At 41.1% G+C, this 19,492-nt stretch overlaps 1 protein-coding gene across 5 annotated transcripts in view; it reads right to left on the bottom strand.

The window, feature by feature from the left end:
- Positions 1 to 205: 205 nt before the first annotated feature.
- Positions 206 to 19,492, bottom strand: part of Plek (pleckstrin) — a 79,025-nt gene continuing 59,738 nt past the window's right edge. For 4 of the 5 annotated variants that reach the window (XM_076938100.1, XM_076938099.1, XM_076938096.1 and 1 more), the window contains 6 exons: positions 18,338 to 18,522; positions 16,153 to 16,257; positions 14,077 to 14,160; positions 12,582 to 12,651; positions 11,152 to 11,284; positions 206 to 2,738 (listed from right to left, as the gene is read on the bottom strand). In XM_076938100.1, the coding sequence (XP_076794215.1) occupies positions 2,735 to 2,738; positions 11,152 to 11,284; positions 12,582 to 12,651; positions 14,077 to 14,160; positions 16,153 to 16,257; positions 18,338 to 18,522 (581 nt within the window). In that variant the 3' untranslated portion in view covers positions 206 to 2,734. Of the gene's footprint in view, positions 2,739 to 11,147; positions 11,285 to 12,581; positions 12,652 to 14,076; positions 14,161 to 16,152; positions 16,258 to 18,337; positions 18,523 to 19,492 lie in introns of those variants that run through there. The other variant, XM_076938097.1, reaches the window with a different exon arrangement.

Genomic DNA, 19,492 nt, shown 5'->3' with positions numbered 1-19,492 from the left:
CAAACCACGAGTTAATATAGAATCTCAAATTAAGGGCATAATCTCACAAGAATGTATTACAAAACCCAGAAAGTGACTTCTGTACAAATGCCAGTTTATTATAAAAGATTCTATTCAAGAACACCAAGATGGAGACATACACAGTACATAGGGAGAGGACTTGGGGGCTTCCACACGATTGACACAAAAAAAGACAGCTCTTACCTTCAAAGGAATAAAAGTTTAGAGTTTATTCTAGAGCAAAATATGAGTGACTATGTCTTAGGAAAGTACATTGAGGTTTCCCAAAAACACTACTACAGTGTTGTATCACTTACATGAATTTTCAGAGTAACAGAACAAAGTCCTAAATCAAGGCATTTTTTTTCAAATACATTTGTAGAAACATCAGATAGATTATAAGGATTACAACAATGTAGGCATTGCATTTTGTCTGAGGACATTCTTAGCTTTGGGACTCATGAGATGAGGTCTTTTCAAGGGCAATTTAATAGGCACAACGTGTGTATTTCACAAAACAATAGTAACAGCCTCCCTGGTAGGGCTTATGTCCTCCCCAGACACAGGCATCTGACCAATAGTACTAGACATGAATTGTCTTCTGTGGAGTGGGCCTTAGATTCAATCAGAAAGCCATTGGTTATCCTGCCCCCCACCACCAGTCATGTCTCTACAGCACCAGTGGACACTACTTGCCTGCCCAGCTAGTTGTTTACTTTTTGGTTTTAATATAAGATCTTATTAAGTTTTCCATCTTACTCCTGAATTTTATGGAAATTAATGTTTGACAAAACAAGGACACCTCCTTGTTTATGTGCTCCACTTGATGCTGGGACAAAATGCCCATCATTTTGTTTAGAAGAAGGAGTCATTTTTAGATCATAAATTTAAGAGTTTCAGTCCACCAGGGTCACTGAGTGTGGTGAACCAGGAAAGGGCACATTATAATAGGGAGGAGTCATTGCAGAGTGATAACAGGAGTGACCATGATATAGCTCCTTAAGGATACACCCACATTGGCCTTCTTCCTCCACCTTGCAGAGGTCTACCTCCTCCCAATAGACTTGAATCTACCAATGGATTAAACTGTCCACTCACTTGGTCAGAGCTATCATGAATTGATTATGGTATGGTACAAACAATGGAACAGTTGGAGATGAGCTGAGGTTTAGAAGATAAACAACATTAGATATTTAAGGGTTCTTCATTTCATATGGAGTTTAGTGATAAATATATGTAAAGTAGATTGGAGCGTAGTTGTGGGGTATGGAAGCCCATTTGGAGACTTTTAAAATGAACCCAGACAATAAATGGTAGGGTTCTGGTCTAAACACAGAAATATGGCTATATAAGAAGGATGATTTTAACATGAATTAAGAATTGATAACTAGTGAGCCAGGCAGAGGCTCAAGGAAATATGACTGAGGGATGTACTAGACCCACAAAATGGATCTATTTCCTTCTCCCAACTACAATAGCTATCTAACTAGACATTATAGTATATGGACCCTTTGTCTATAAATAGAGTACTCTGAATAAGAAAGAGAAATTCACAGCTAGATTCAGCATCTGTTCTTGCAAGGACAAAACATTCAGAATGAAATATAGCCAACTTATCAGAGAACTTGTTAATTCCCTTGAAGAATACCACACAGTGTTCAGCACTCGTCTTCACTGCTCACATGCTGGACATGTGAGCACATGGTGGCAATAGCTAAATGAAGTTGAAAAGTTGAAGCCAATGCTGTTGTCCTTGTATGTGGCCTCTATAGCTACCACTGTGGCCACCCATTCATTTGTCCTTTGTTCTAAGGCTTTGGTGATTGCAGGCCAAGTGATTTGGGGATGGAAGCTTCTGGGATTTAGAATATGGCATATATATCCTCACACTTTACACCCACTCCCAGATGTCCATCCTTATGCTTCTTCCCAAGAGTTCCTTGTCTCTGATCTTTCAGTCTTTTTTCCTTGTAAGATTCTGTGTAATTAGAGAAACCATGCAGTACTGTTCATTAGTCCATAAAAATATTGTCACTTTGGGTCACTTCTCCACATAAGACAGAGGACCTGATATACTGCTCAGTCAGGCGAAGATGGTCCCTTGCTATTCTTTCTAGGCCAACCCTGTTGTTAGATTTTTGTTGGTTTCCTTACCCAATTTCTACTTCCTTTCACTTTTGTCTGTTTTAATATCATTCTTTTCCCTTCTTAATATGTTTCTTTCACTCCTTGTTCTATCTCAGGCTCAGCTTTTCTAAGGACCCAGCTGACATCCTTGTACATTGAAGAAATGACATTGAGCAAGGGACACAAGTAGGCTGAGGCCTTCTGTATTGTGTGGAGTATCATGGCAATTGTTTTATTCAACTGAGAAAAAACAGTAGGGAGAACTCAGAATACAAAGGGATGAAAGGCCTCGTCCTCCTCCAGCCTTGATATTTTCTGGACTATCTGTGAGGTCTCCAGACTTCCCGTGGCAAGGCATACAGACACAATATTGTTTTCTTTGAGTGCTGGGGTCGGGGGAACAGACCTACAAAGCTTGAGAACTCTTGCTAAAGTGAATATTAAATAAACAATACATTAGAATGATACACCCCAGAAGCATGTGAGGAAGGTGAGGACAAAACAGAATGCCAACTAAAAGTTCAAAGTCTGGCCTTGATGTCCATCTCCATTATCCTGGTTGTAGAATCTTGGCCAATCAGATTCACCTTGATGATTCTTGACGTCCTTATCTGTACAACCATAGTAAAGAAGATTTGGTGTGTTTAGAGTTTGAAATAAAACAACACTTGTAACAACATAATTGATATGGTTCCTGGTCTGGGATACATATCATATAAATGGCCATTGGCAAATCTCAGGAAACTTGTCATTCCTCAAGTAATAATAATAATGCCCAAACAAACTATATCATCATTAACCTTTCAAACAAATTATTCATTCCACAAGATAACTCCAGCACCATACCAATCCCCCAAAGAAGACAAATGATTCTTAAGAAGGCAGATTGGATTCGTCTCTATTCTCTCACACAGAGATACAGCATTGTTATATTTCAAGTACAACCTACAGATAAACATTGAAAAAAGAATATGTTTACCAAATGCGTAAGTGAGTATGCAGTATTTCTACCCTATGTGTGCTTGCCACCTGACACATTAATGCTGATCATTTTGGACAGCATTCTCCAGTGTTCATTTAAGTCTGTGCCTGTGTCACAATCAGAAAAAGGAGGATCTCAAAGTCGTTTAGCTCCTATTAAAGTGCAGTTGGGGAAACTTGCATTTGCATCCTTGATTTGGGGGCTTATATGCACAGTGTATTATAGCAACTGTCATCATATTGGTGCTGTAAACACATGTGACAAAGAGAAAAACTGTATAATGTAAGTAACAAGTATGAGACTCTGGTAGATTCTTGTATTTTACCTCAGAACCTGGGCATTTGCCCTACAGCTTTCTAATTACCCATATATAAGTACATCTTATTCCTCTCTGCTGAGATCACAGCTTTCATTCTTCAAATGGCAATTTGAGGTTGGGGTATCTCTTACTGACTTCAAAATCAGCACACCCCTACATTGGATCCAGATATACTCAGTTCTCCACTAGAAGAGGCATTTTTCACTTGGTCCTTACCATTTCTCTGAACCTACCCTCTAATTAAATGGCTCAAAGCATGTCATATGTAAGAAAGCTAGCCCCTCAGCCCTAAATGCTACCTCTCTATATAGAAATATTATGAGAAACAGATGAATAATTTGCTTAAGAAACAACAGTGACTTAGACTAGTCGAGGTAGCCCTGCATATGTAAGAAGTCTCATTTGAAATACGTATAGGTGGTAGTCTTCATAAGATGTAATAAGTAGTCTGAATCTCTGCATCTTCCTACCTCAGCAAACAGTTCCACTTTTTATACAATACTCAAGGTAATGTGTGTCACTCTTCCTTTGTCTTTCTTCTTACCCATCCTTCCCACATTACTTAGTATGTCCTATTAATGAGATTGCAAACAATATGTAGCCCAAATGGGACAATGTTCATATGCAAGGCTTCCTTGTCTGGCCTAAGTCAGTGTTGTTTCTTGAGTGAATTATTCATCATCGTATTTCTAGCTTCAGCTTTTACCCTCTTCAGTCTATTCTTTACAGCCAGATAAGGAAAAAGAGCACAGTGGGTGGACAGATACACAGCCAACCATCTAGGTCAGTCAGCGAGACAAGAAATAAACGAGCAAACTAGGCCCTGAGTCCTCTGGTTTTACACTACCTCCAATGAAATCCACAAATAAGACAACCAGGTGTTACTTCCCTTGTACGTCAAGACATTGACAATAAAGGAAAGATCCACAGGGACATGAGACATGGCACTTTCATTCTGACATGACACTGGACCCTTAACAAGGTGGTAAAATGAGCTTCTGTCTGACCATTCTGCTTATATTTGTCAGACTTGAAGATGCAGAATCTAAAAATGAAACATAGCCGTTCAGTGCAATGTCAAAGAGTAAGATCACAAGTTGGTTTCTGCTCTCTTCTTGCAAGGTAGACAAATCAGTAATTTACAATACATGATGCCAACCAGAGAAGTCAGATATGGGTTGTCTTTAAAAGTAACCGTTTTGGGTGGTGCCAAGAATTGAACCCAGGCTCCTGCACTCTATATAAAGTACTTTATCACTGAACCACACATATAGTCCCAGAAAACCACCCCCTTCTCCGTTCTTTTGTGTCCTTTCCTGTGTAAAAGAAATAACCAGTCCCTACTGCAGTAAAATCTTTAGTAGGTAAAGGAGACCCTCAAATGTCTTTATAACAGACAAGAAATCTTGAAAAGGCAAGAAATTTCAGGCTGAACACCATGCTTCCAAAGCACCCTGGTTTTTGCACATCTAATCCTCAGATACATCCTACCACACCAAAGATAAGGGATGGGGCTATATATGCTGTGGCCTTCCCCCAAACCACTCCCAAAGGAATGCCAAGTGGGACATGGCAGGCTCACAAGGCAACTACTCTTGCTGAACCCAAATACAGAGCGTCTACTGTGCAAAGCCTCCTGGCACACAACACATAGCATCTGCAATGCACAACTTAGCAGGTATTAATATACTTATGTACCCGTAACACTAATGCAACCTTCTAGACAAAGGTTTTTATCCCTCTCAAATGCTTTCTCCTTCCTTTGTGTTTCCTTCTGCCCACTTCTTTTCGGGCTCTTTCCAATGCCCAAATACCCACTGATCTCTTTTTTATCACTACAGATTAGTGTGCAGTTTCTAGAATCTCATGTCATTACAGTTACACAGCATATACAACTTTTTGCCAAGCCTATTTGTCCTGTTGTACATACAAAGAGTTTACTCCTTTATTGTGTGAAGTATGTCATTGTATGAATACATATGATTTGCTTTTTTACTACTGTATTTTTAAAAAATATCTGGATCATCTTTCTTGTTCTAACAACTACAAATGATGAACACTCATGAAAGTTCTGTATGGACATGTGCTGTTATTTCTCTTGGATATGGATCAAGGAATGGAGTAGATAGTATATATTTAATGCTTTAAGTCTTCCCACAGGTTGTTATTCAAAGTGGCTGGCTAATACCACTGTACTTTTCACAGAACATTGTACTGTACCACTGCAAAGGTTCAGGTGTTCCATTCCCTGGTTGAAACTCAGGACGTTATTCTATGTTGGTTCAGGGAGCCCCCCAATTCTATGGAGATGTCCTGCTGTGACCTCAATTAGCACTTCCCTGATGACTGATGACACTCCACACATGTTTTTTTTTATCTAGTTATTTATGTGTGTATTGATTTCTCACACGTTTGGGTAAGTTTTCTGATTGTTGGCAAACCATGGGTTTTATTCATGCAGCAGGGTTTTCCTGTGTATGTGTGAATGCTTCTTGCTGCTCATCCACAGAGGGAAGTTTAAAACAAATGAGTACTCAGTGTGTGTGTGTACAAATACATCCTAATCGGTCCAAAAAAATGTCTGCAAAAACATATCACAAAACCTCAAAACCAGTGCCCTTTGCTGAGCTATATTTGACCATAGAGGTTTCCCTTAGGCCACGGAAAGCTCAGAACCCAGAGTCAGGGCTAGCTGTGTGCTAACAGGAAATGCTGCTGTAGCTGATAGGACAGGAGCCAGGGCACAGTTAACAGGGTTCCAATGGAAACAAGATATATACCAAAAGCTAGGACGGTGAGCTTAAGAACATAGATTCCGAAGTCAGGTAAGCTGGGCTTTGAATATCCTACAATGAAAGGGCAAGGGGTCTTGAACAAGTTTTATACACCAATGGCCAACAAAAGAATTCTAGGCAATTGTGATTAAGGTTTAGAAAATTGAAAACCATTGCCCACTACCTTAGATTACCATGAATGCCTTTGATGGAAGAAGAGACAAAGGAAGGGAAGCTAGGGTTTGTGGTGTGTCCACACATGCCAAGTAGTTCATACATGTTGCTCTGTTTGGTCCTAACAGCAACACCAATTTTATTTTAATAACCAAGAGGCTGCCAAAATCGTATGTGGATAGAAAGGCTCTCGTGGCTACAGCTTGGGCTCCCATGTAGCTCTGTTAGGAGGCAGGAGAACCTCTCAGAGGTCCAGTAGTAACTCTTTTAGTCGCTGGGAACATGTGCTTGAAGAGGATGTGAGTGTCTCAGAATATTTTCCATTCCTAACCACAGCCACAACCAGAACCTGCTCTCTGCTGGTATAAGATAGTCACCAGAAGCCCCAAACTAGAGGCCAGCCAACCGTTAATGGAAACTGCGAGCCAAAATAAACCTTTCTCTCTCTAAGTTGGTTTATCTGAGACATTTGTTGCAGTGATGGAATGCTGACTAACACAGACGCTGATACTAAGGAAGGCTGTAACTATGTAAGTCATGAGTTTGCATCTGAGCCCCAATCTCAGGCTCCAGCAGTGCCTTCCCCACCATATCGAAGCCTTGCCACAAGCATCCCTGTGTATTTCTCCTCAGAAGAGCAACCCCCACCTGCTTTGTCTCCTCCAGTGACCTCTAAATTTTATGTTCATTTTGCCCTGAAACTAGACCAAACACAGCAAGGGTATAATTTCACTCTATTTTTAAGCAACTTTTTAACTTTTTGAACTTCCCCCACTATTTTCTTTTTTCGTTACTATCTTCTGTACTGCTAACGCATCCTGCATGGCTTTAAACCCTGTATTTAAAGAACACAGAATACAATCTGAACTGTTGTGCGATTACCCTTCCTGTCTTCTTTTTGTCCTAAAAATGGGGGCCAGAGGTGTTTACATCATTCTCCAAAGAGTCCATAGGCAATGGGCTCTAAGCCTTTGTTTAGCTTTCTTTACTATCTTCTGACCAGCACCAAATGGTTATCTATGTCTTCATTTAAGTAACTTCCACATTCTGCTTTGAAAGTCACTTGCTGTGGTGTAGTGTGCGTGTGTGTGTGTGGGGGGGTGTGTATGTGTGTCTGTGTATGTGTGTGTATGTGTGTGTGTCCCTGTCTGTGTGTGTGTATGTGTGTGTATATGTGTGTGTGTCTGTGTGGAAGGGGTGTGCATCTGTGTGTGTATGTGTGTATGTGTGCATATGTGTGCATATGTGTGCATCTGTGTGTGTATGTGTGTATGTGTGCACATGTGTGCATATGTGTGCATATGTGTGTGTCTGTATGTATGCATGTGTGTGTATGTGTGTGTATGTGTATATGTATGTGTCTGTGTGTGTATATGTGTGTGTCTGTCTGTGTGTCTGTGTGTGTGTGTGTGTGTGTCTGTCTGTGTGTCTGTGTGTGTATGTGTGTGTGTCTGTGTATGCGTATCTGTGTGTGTGTGTCTGTGTATGTGTGTGTGTGTGTCTGTGTGTGTGTATGTGTGTGTCTGTGTGTGTCTGTGTGTCTGTGTGCATATGTGTGCATATGTGTGTGTCTGTGTGTATGCATGTGTGTGTATGTATATATGTATGTGTCTGTGTGTGTATATATGTGTGTCTGTGTGTGTGTATGTGTGTGTCTGTGTGTATGCATGTGTGTATGTATATATGTATGTGTCTGTGTGTGTATATATGTGTGTCTGTGTGTGTGTATGTGTGTGTCTGTGTATGTGTATGTGTATCTGTGTGTGTGTGTCTGTGTGTGTGTGTTTATTAGAAACCAAATGCTGCATTTCATGCTGTGAGATTTCACTATCTCGACTTCTAGCGAGTGTTTCGGTTTTCAGACTGATGTTTTATTTGTCTGACTTATGTGAGTTGTATAAGGCAAGAAGATCTTTGCCTCCTTTTATCACCTTGTCTTCTGCTCCTTCCTTATTTTTTTTCTTATTTCCATGGTCTCACTGTGTCGCTAAACTTGCCCTAAACTTGCCATCCTCCTACGTACCTACCATGACTCACAAGCTTTGGCCTTGCATGTGTATGCCACTATACATGGCTTATATATTATTTCTTAAACCTCTGTGGTTGGTAATTAAGCAACCTGTTTCCTTCCCACTTTAAGTTTGAATACTGAGGGAAAAAAAATGGCCAGTCTTTCTTGACAGCAACAGCCGCCCTGCAAGAAGATCAGCTTCCACACACTTCACATACATCCTGAGGGTGGTGGCTACCATGACAGTGTCCAAATCATGTCTGTTATCTTATTGTGGTGCCCAACAGGATCTGAGTTTTATTTGTAGGCCAAGAAATTTTTCAGATATAAATAGCACATTTAAATATTCCCTACATACTTGTTTTGTCGAGAGACAGCTTCTACCAAAGAGAAGGCAACTGTTTACATTAGAAAGCCTTCACAATGCTACAAGCCGCTGTGCCCACCTGCATTACTATGTACCTGAAGTCCCAGGGGAAAACAGTCACTAGGCTGTAGCAGAGATGAGATTACAGCATCCTTAGCAGCTCAAAGAAGAAAGCTTAGGTGTATACCTAATGTGTATGTACTTAATGGGTCTTTTCATTTGTCTAAGGATTATAGTTGAAGTGATATGTGTTAAAAACAAGAAGTATACTCCACCTTATCCATAACCATGTCTTCAGTGTGAGTGTATTTTATTAGACCCTAAAGTAAACTGGCTTTAAAAGATTTATTTAATTTTGCTTTATGTATGTGAGTACTTGCCTGTATGTATGCACTCATGTATTCCACATGTCTCCAGTACCTTTGGAGGCCAGAAAAAAGGTGTTAGATCCCCTGGAACTGGAATTACAGACAACTGGGAGCCACCATGTGGACCTGGGAACAGAATCCCAGTCCTCTGCAAAAACAGCAAGTGCTCTTAACTGCTGAGCCACCTCTTCAGCCCATGGTGTTTGTTTTGTTTTAAATGACAAGTATATGCAAATGATTTGAGAAATAAAATAAAACTATTCAGAACATAAAAGCGAATCATATAAAGGGAAAGCCATTTCAAAGTCGGCGTGCCCAAACAACGCGAAGCTAAACCCTACCTATTCCAAAACATAATGCTGACTCCATGTTAATAATTATTTGAAGACTAACTGTAAATAAAATGTTGTGTGCATTCGATAAAGACAGTGTGCTGAAGAATCAAAGAAAGGATAGTCGTTGGCCTCTTGGCCATCAATAAAATAACCGTAGCCAGAGCCGCATGACTGGCACAAGGGAATTAACACATGAGTACAGGGGCTATGTGATCAGGGAAATGTTCGCTCCTTCCTTTACCAGCACCACAGAACTAAATATGGAGTTAGAAAAATATTCATAGTGCTGACAATATAACTCAGAGCTAAGAACACTGGCTGTTCCTCCAGAGGATCTGGGTGCAGTTCCCACCACACACACACATAGTGGCTCAGTCACCCTTAATTCCAACTGGAGGAGATCCAGTGGCCTCTTTTGGCTTTCATGGACCAGGTGTAGCACATGGTACATACATACAGGCCAAACAACCATACACACAAAAATAATAATATTTTAAAAAATATACTCCGTTGCATGAATACCTGGTTTTATACTTTGGGACACGAGTAATTAGACTGAAAAATTATAGACAAGTTCCTATTTCGAAGCAGCTCCCACTAATAACCAGACCAGAAAGCCCTCAGAGCCCAAATGGGAGCTGCTTACTCTTAAGACCAGAGAATTGCATGGCACTGAGATCAGAAGACTTAAAGGAGATTCATGGCTTTGATATCCTTCATCAAACACTCTGTATAGATTCCAGGCCCTCGGTGTTGACCCTGGAGAGGTCTATCATCTATCTATTCAGCTTGCCCCTCAATCCAGTCCTGTCCTCTCCCTGCAGATCGGGGAGACATGCTAGCCAGGCCACTGCCCATGGCCTTCACACATGCAATGAACTAATTTTCTGTAAAACTTAAGAGAAACTCAAGAACTTAGGGATAACCCTATAATTTGTAAGAAATGATACATCATATTCCAGAAAAGACCAAAGGGATGACCCCATCCCACCTCAGATCTTGATCTAAGCAGCTTTGGCATCTAGCAAGACCCTCAGCTGCCCCTGGTTTCCTTGGGTCTGCTTCTCAGGAACTACAACCGCAAAAGCTGAAGGCTGAAATCTCCTCTTGAGAAATGCCTGCATGAACTACATGACCATGAAGTTGTGAACAACAGCTACAAGATCAGAGACCAAAGGAGAATTCTTAGTATTCTCAGAACACTTTGGCAACCGTTTCAAAGACAGGTGATGTCTAAAAGAAACCAGGCACATGTGAGGAGAGGCAAGAGCCCACTTGCTGACCCAAAAGAGACACCAGCAGAATAGCTGGACACAGTTTCGCTTACATGGGGATTATAATCACAGAGCATTATAACCACAGAGATTTGCTGTTTGGCTTTTTAACCTATATAGGACCTCAGAGATATCCTAGTTCATGACTTCATTTTCCACAAGAGTCCCTAAGGCCTGGAAAGGCTATGTAGCCTACCGACATAGCTCATTATATGGCTTATGGACACAGATAGGGTGGCGAGACCAGAGTGAGTGGAAGGGCACAGGCAACATTATGTGGCACCTAGTTGGTTACATGCAGGCAAATGCCTCCTAGTCCTACGTTCTTCTTGGTTGAATTACCACAGATAAGTCACTCACTGAGCTTATCTACACATGGGCTTCCCTCGGGAGGGATGAGGACTTGAACATTGTCCTTACTTCCCAGTCCGTGAGGCCACCTGGATGGCTTTGATCCACTCAGTCCGCTCCTTGGAAGTGGCCGCCTGCAAGTAATAGTGAACTTCATCTGCTGTGATGATCTCAAAGAGGTTCTCTTCATCACTCTTCCTCCCTGGTGAGAGAGAAAGTGAAATACCCTGTGGGTACCAGAAGCTCACCTGTCCCTTTTCCTTCCCCAGATCATGAAACGCCTGTCTCACAGTGTCATATTGCAAACATGCATACATGCATATTCCTTGTCTAAGGATACATGCAATGTTTGTAAAGATAGCTACATAGTATGATTATTAAAAAGCATGCATAATACTCAAGGAGAAACATTTTCTTTCATCATTAGTAAGTGTGCCAAATTTCTTGCCTTTGCACACCAATAGCATCTACTAAGTAACTTCTGATGGTGTTTAAGGAGCTCCTTTCTTTTGCTCGTAATATAAACCTAGAGCCAACCTCCATATGCATTGCATTAAAAGGTACATATATTTTTATCTGCAAGCATGAATATATAATAAACCCAAACCATATCTAACATCAGTCTTGTAAGTATAGTCTAAACTAAGACCTAATTCTGAGCTCTTAATAAAAGATGAAAAGGCAACTAAACCCAAAATGTAAAGCCAGAGTGATTCCATGGTTTGTTCCCCTTTAAATGGTATGTCTTCATTTGATTCAAGATAAATTATCAAGAGATGAAGACGGACACGCATGCATCAAACAAAACAAATTGTATGGTTACTTCTGTTGAAATTTGGTCATTGTTACATAGTTTTCTGTATGATTTTATGCTCAAAAATATGATTTTAAAAAAAAAATAAATAAAACAACACAGAAAGAAAAAGTCTAGCAAATGACAGGGAAGAAAAATTAGAGCAGGCTGTTAATGTCACATCTCAGTGACTCCATGTGTCCTCTGGCCTGACAAGATACTCAACAGCCTCATGGTTAATCCATGTGTCAGTAAAAGGCATCTGGTGCAGCCCCTTATTTTCAGAGCAGGAACTGAGATCCAGCAGGGTGGCATGGCTCACGGTGGGTTTTGTGGCAGACTAAGTAGCACAGACCCACCAGTCGTGCCTTGTGATCTTCCCACTGAGTATTCGGCATCACTGCATTGGTGTTCCCTTTATTGCAGAGCATTTCTTTATATGGATAAGTACATGATCTCCTTTAAGGAAAGCCACAGCATCAGAAGTTGTGGTCAAGCTCTCTGTAGAAGCCAGTTTGGAGGTAATAGGCTTTTCTATCATTATTTAGTGGCATACTCAAGGCATGCACAAAAACACCTCTTTTCCCAAGTTCTGAAAGGTGGATCAGCTCATGGGAAGAGATGGCACTTAAATACCTCCAAAGTTTTCAGACAGTTAATGTATGCATGTCATAAATATACAAGCTATAAAGAAGTTCATTCTTACCATCAGGATTACTCTCTACCGAAGTCACCACACAGCCTCTCAAGTGGACTGCTCCCAGGGGATCTTCACCCTAGAAGAGAGAGGGGCTACCATGTCTCCAAAATATGTGGTGCTAGACCTGCCTGGTCTAGCACAGGGTCAGTCTGTCTGGTAAGAGCAGAGAGAGATGGAAGAAAATCCTTTTCAGGATGTCTACCCCCCCTTTCAAGATGATGTTTAAGAATGGGCTTCTTGGAAAGGACTCCAGCAGCAAAGGAAATAACAAAATTGACAAGTGGTGTGGAGGACATTGAAACCCTTCTCCACATTGGTGGAGTAAAATCAGCAGAGTGAAGAGATGCCTGCAGAACAGGAGGAAACCTTGACCAATTCTACACCAAACATGATATTCGTTAGTATCTGGAATATATTAAGAACTCCTAAATAAAATACCAAGAAAAACAAAGCAACAAATTAAACATTGGGCTAATGAAATGGATAGACAGTTCTCAAAATAAGAGCCACAAGCAGTCAGTACATTTGAAGTACAAATCAAAATCACATTGAGGGTCTATTTCACCCCAGCCAGAATGGCTGTCACAGAAATAAAATAGTAAATATTGGCAAGGATACAGAGAAAAATGAACCCTTACACACTGCTGACGGGAAAGTAAACTGTGCTGGCCACTACATAAAACAAATGTGGAGGCTTCTCAAAAGGATAGAAGGAGGAAATACACTGCCTGGTCTAGCACAGGGTCAGTCTGGCAAGAGCAGAGAGAAGTGGAAGAAAATTCATTCCAGTTCAACCTGGAAGTTGGATTGGATGGATGGGTAATGAAAATGTGTAACATACACAGCGGTAAAAATAGAAAACTATTGACACGTGTAGAAAAATGGTTGGGACTATAGACCATTTTGGTGAAGCAAGATAAACCAAACTCAGAAAGTTGACTGTTCCTCATGTTTTCTCCTGGGAAGCCCTTAGAAAGTAGACTGGGGACTACAAATGAGGAGAAAGTGTATAAAAAGAAGAAGAGTAAGGGTGTAAAGACTGTATGGTACATGAGAGCAGAAAGACTTTCTCAAGGGAGGAAGAATGGAATGGGAGTGGAGAAGATGGTACACGAGAGAGCATTGAGGCAGAGGAATGACAACAAAGAAGGCAGATGTGTGTGGAAGTGTCACAATGAAACCTATTATTTGAATGCTAAAAGAAATTAAAATGGTGTGTGTGTGTGTGTGTGTGTGTGTGTGTGTGTGTGTGTGTAATTAAAATGGGACAAAATAGCTTCTACTGAGTTAACCAAATACATATAATATGTATGTTGATATTGTCTTCAACTCCTGGAGGCACAAGAACTCATACATTGCCATGGGAAATGGTAGAAAAAAAGTAACAGACTTAGAAGAAACCTGAGAATGGAAACAGAAGTGATCTAACAGCAGGAGTGGCCCCAGCTCATGCACACTGCAAAGCTTCTATTTGGATAGACTTATCTACACAAAACCTCACCCCAGCAGGGTCATAATAGTGCAGGTAGGCTGGGTCTTCTCTCAGAATGAACTTTCTCACTTTCCAGTTTTTTCTCCGGTGCCCCTGTACCAAGAAACAGCATAGAGAATGGAAGGGTGAGTTGGTAGCATCACTCTGTACACAGTGCGTACAAAAGAAGTGTACTGAGATGCAAGGTAAAAGGAGGTCATGGTGAATTACTGGGTCCTGAACCATGTCTTTCTCGGGGAGCCAGCACCAAGACCAGTTATAAGCTAGATGTTATTGAATCATGTGGATAAGTTAAAATATTGCTCTGCAGTCTTCTGGCTGTAGAATTATGTGAAATGGCACACTACTGTACATGACATGTTGAGTAGTGTTAGGCATATAACTCAGTTCAAGACATGGCCCTATTCTTTGAAGAGTTAACAATCCATAAGGAAAGAGACTGACAGAACGCAAATAAAATACTAGATATATGTGAACTTCAAAAGAATTAAATGAGGGATATGTTATAATAAAAAAAAATTATACAGAAAGGATTAGACCAAATATAAGCCACAGCTGTTCATTCATCCCTGTACTGGTTCCGTTTATCTAGTATGACTATTTCTCTTGAAATAAAATTGAGAAGCAGGAAGAACACAGCTCTCCAATTAGACGCAGCTTCTTCCCACCTGTGGAGTGTGCAACACGGGTATCCTTTTTCACGAAAGTGTAAACCTTCTTGGCAGGTTAACCCTGGTGAACTCCCAGCAGCAATGGAAGGAAAGCTGATCTTTTGAAGAACATAAAGAACATTTTTACATTTGCCCCCAAGTAGTTCTGATACGGACCAGGGTTGCTCGTGGGGTAAAGGATTGAGGCAGGCATGCACGCAAAAGGGAAACTCAGTAACTCGGGCCTCTGCTTGGCTTCGGCTACAAACACACCTCTTCCTTTACAATGGATGCACTTGGCAACCTGGATTCTCACCTCCCTAAAGCTGCACAAACATACTCTTCCAAGCAATAAAATAGGACCCGCCTCCCCTAGCAGCCCCTTGGTAATTTCCTTTTTGTGGCTGCCTTCTGCCCAAAACGTACTGAAACGCATGTGGGAACTAGAGACCAGACAAACGCAACTTGAGCAGATTCTGGGTTCATATGCCATAAAGTGAACTTTTAGGCAAAAATCTCCTATCATCATATCTTTGAATTAATGTGATTAAATTCAGAGGTTATAGCAAAACCACATGCAACAAAGAAAAACTTAGGTAACCCAAGATCTAAGCTTGTCAGTTAAAACGGAACCACCCAAACTATGCCCCCTAGAAATTAATACTTCCTCCTTCTGAACTCCTGGAAAAGAAGCTACATTGTACCTGAAATTGCACAAAACACCCCCACACACCTGCACACATACCACACATTTGTACTGTGCCTGTCCCCATGCCCTTGAACAGGACCTGACTTTAGCCTACTGTTGCTATAGAGTTGGTCTCACGCCATTGCTTTAGGTCTGACCAGGCTTCTCCAGTATGGAATGGCACCTTTTTGCTCTTAAAGGTTACCAGAGAATGTGGCCTGTTCCTATTTTCTGGTCACTTTGAAGTACTTTATCATGAACTATCTTGATCTCTTTAATGGCAACTCTTGGCCAACTTCCTTCTCCCTATTAAAAAAGAAAGGGCAATATTTTCTTAAATCACCTTTCATCATTATGAGATTGTCAAAAGAAGCGGTTCACTGTCTCTTGGGGCATTTTCTGCCCTGCCTGTCCCAGTCCTAACCCAACATTATCTTCATCATCTACTTAATGTTTCGTCTTTCACTCTGTGGGTTTCATTTTCCGTTTATTATTGGTCAAACAAACTAAATCCTATTTAACAACTTGACTTTTCTCATTTGTTACTTGTGCTTTGTCTTTTTAAGCTAAAGTCTCACTGTTTAGTCTAGGCTGGCCTTGAGTTCACAGACATCTCTTTAGCTTTATGAGTCCTGGAATTATGAACATGCATTACCATCCTCTGCTCATGTTAATTATTTAGAAGAAAAAATATTAGAAGGCTTGAAGAGTGAGGAAGGCTGGGGTGAAATCATGGCAGTCACTCACCTGCTTCAGTAAACATCCCTGCTTGATGATAACCCCTCTGAATTCTTCTCTCAGAATGACGTCATCATCACTGGAGTTTTCCTCACAGAAGAATCCACTGTCTGGCTGTTGGGAAACCACACAGCAGGTTCTTACTGGTCTTAAGCACATTGTTGTACTGATATCACATCCCTCCTGCCAGCCTCTGTGCCTCTCTGCTGTTGCACATACCCTGACCTGAAACTTCAAGGTTACTCTAGATTTGCTGTCTAAGCCTCTGCCACCCTCTTGTACCTAGTTGCTGCTCCTTATGTGCCTCTAGTCAAGTGGGATCTGACCTTTCATTTTCTGTGAGTCTCCAGGTAATGTCCTAAGTCTGGCTCATCAACGTCTCCTTTCTCATGGGACGTCGTGGCCACATCTTTGAAATCAGACAGCACTCCGACACAACACTCTCCACCATGATTTGTCACCCAGCTCTACCCATCTGTCGCCTTGAGAGAAGCAAGGGCATGTTTACCATCTCAGCCCCTGAGGTCAGTATAAGTGGGTGGATTTTCTGAGCTCTAAGAGAGTGACAAACCACACAGGGGAGGAGGGAGCTGCTTTGGGGAGTTAATTTAGCACCCTTCATTTAAATGGCTATAAAAAGCTAGACACAAGGGCTGAAGCAGAAAAAGTACTGGTAGTGGAACTTCCCCAAAAGTGAAATGAACCCTGTCTGGGATGTTGTCTTCATTTTTACAAGTTGGATGGTTCTCAACAGAGCTTTCTTAACTTCTACATTCTGATCCAAAATAGAAACAAAACTGTCTAAAATCCCCCTAGAAGTCCACAGTTGCTGAAATTGTCATGTGATCGCTAGTTAGGCTCATGTTACATAACGTGGGTTTAGCAATCTCCATAAACAGCATAAGAAACATACAAGGTGATGGGTGGAACAAAAGCACAGTGAATATTTTCTTGTATCTTCGAACACAGACAGACAGCCCATCACACTGAGGTTTCAGGGACAGCCCTCTGAAAAGGACAGACGCTGTTGTCTTTCCACTGCTGTGTTCCCTTTGTCTGGGACAACATGTGCTAAGCAGTGGCACACAATTTAATTTTAATTAAAATATTAATTAAATGATTGCTTAGAACATTGGTTCTCAACCTGTAGGTCCTGACCCCTGTGGGGGTCAAACAACACTTTTACAGGGGTCACCTAAGACCACTGGAAAACACGGCTATTTATGTTAGATTAATAACAGTAGCAAAATTAGAGTTATAAAGTACCAACAAAATAGTTTTGTGGTCAGGAATCCCCGAATCAAGGAGAACTGTATTAAAGTGTCACAGCAATAGGAAGGTTGAGCACCACTGACTTAGAACAAAAATAAGATTTCAAAGGTGAGTGACAGAAAACTATTCAGATAAACAATCATTTCCTTTAAACTATTACAGCTCTGCTCCAAAACATATCCTGGCAGTTGAGAGCCAAGTAATGCCACATTCACAGGGCACAACAAACCTCACATAAGAGATTTATCGGGAGGTAAAAACCCAGAAGGGTGACTACCTCTGCTAGGGAGGAAGCAGCAGAAAACTGGGCAGAACACAGAGTTTCTATAGGGTTCCTTGCCAGGGTGAGAGGGTGGCTTGCATAGGAGGGATTATGTGGCCTGATCCTTGGGGTAAACTCAGGGGTTGGTGGGATTTTTTTTTTTTCTAATTGGGTGTGACTTGGCCTCTGGGCTGGGAATGGCCATTACAACTCTTAGAAAATAACCCTGATGGCTGTTGAGGGAAGTGTGGAGGTGGAGTCTGGTCACCAGAGCTCATTAGCTCTGAACGCCTAGCCATTTTCCTTACAAAAGTATACAAAGTTTACAACATTCAGGAGGGGAGTTCATAGCAGGAGAAAGCTTAAGTTAGTGAGAAGAGCCAACAATTGAAGGACAACATGCAGGAGTTGGTTCTCCCTTCTACCATACAAGTTCTGGGGACTGAACTCAGGTTATCAGGCTTGGCGGCAAGCCTCTGTACCCTCTGAGCCATCTCACCAGCTTGTTATTAACTTCTCTTCTCCATCCAGCCTCCCCATCCGTCAATTCTTTTTCCGACTAGACATTCTGTTTGCACGTGTGGCTATGAACTAGTTACCCTTAGAAAACCTACCCCGATCCTATGTCAGGACCACAAGTGGGTAGCTTTTCACACTTACAAAGTAATAGAAAGCATCAGGGTTGTCCAGAAAAGGGTTTTCAGCTATTCCATCGGCTGCATTCTTGGACAGATCACCAGCAGGCTGTAGGTACCCTTCACTGAGCAGGGAGGCAGAGATCATGAGGCCTTCCTGGCGATTCCGAACTTGCTTGTTAGAAACCAGCCAGTCAATGACACCATTACCTGGATGAGAACATCAGAGGGAAAGCTAATTCTCTTTACCAAGCCACGAGCCACTGACTACCAACCACACACTGGCTCCAGTGGACACAAGAGTCCATCTGGTCTCATCTTCCCCGTGACTCCAAGAGGAAAAAAGAAAATCAGTGAGACAGATATTTGGAAACAAAAGAAATCATGCAAAAGTTAAAGCACACCTTGACACACAGGCACACACACACACACAAATATTTATGTATATATGCATATATATATACTTATACAATACTTTTAAAATTATTTTTACTACCTCACATATTAACTGAGCTTGTACAAGATACTAAATTACTAGAAAAAAGATAGTAGTGGGCAGATTGACTAGTGAAACTGTAAACGTTAAAGTTAAAGAATTTTTCTATAAGTGGTATATTGTGGTATTGATGAATGACTGCATCAAATCAGAAACTGATTTATAGAGAAAGTAACTGGACTGTGATCTAAAATATAAGAAGGTTTTGCAAGTGTTTGAGATAGGAGCTGAGGATCCAGAATAGTCAAGGAGCGGCCATGTGGACAAGTTCAGAAGCCCATCACAGTCCTTGAGACCAGAGATGGAGCTGGTGAAAAGGTACAAGATGTCGAGAGGAGGAGAAAGATGTGGGTCAGTGAGGAAAGTCTGATGCTACATTTAAAAGCATCTGTCAACAAAGGACACTTCAAGTTATTAATTATGAAATAGCACAATGGGATATGTATCCTAAATTGAAATTGGAGTATATTACTTGTGTTTATCATCATGCCTTTTAAAGGCTCAGGCAGGGACACTGAATAGTCATGTTACTTAGCTTTTTTCTTAAGAGAACATTGCACAGGCAATGAAATGAAAAAAAATTATCATTTTTTACATCTTATTCTCAAGCTAAAAATGAAGCTTCACGTTCATAAAGTGTGTTCTTTATGACATCACACAGTGACACTCAACATAGCAGCCTAC

This window comes from Arvicanthis niloticus, chromosome 7 (genome assembly GCF_011762505.2).
Source record: "Arvicanthis niloticus isolate mArvNil1 chromosome 7, mArvNil1.pat.X, whole genome shotgun sequence".
NCBI classification, from domain to species: Eukaryota; Metazoa; Chordata; class Mammalia; order Rodentia; family Muridae; genus Arvicanthis; species Arvicanthis niloticus.
The sequence above is the reverse complement of the archived record's forward strand: the minus strand, read 5'-3'. Positions and strand labels throughout refer to the sequence as shown.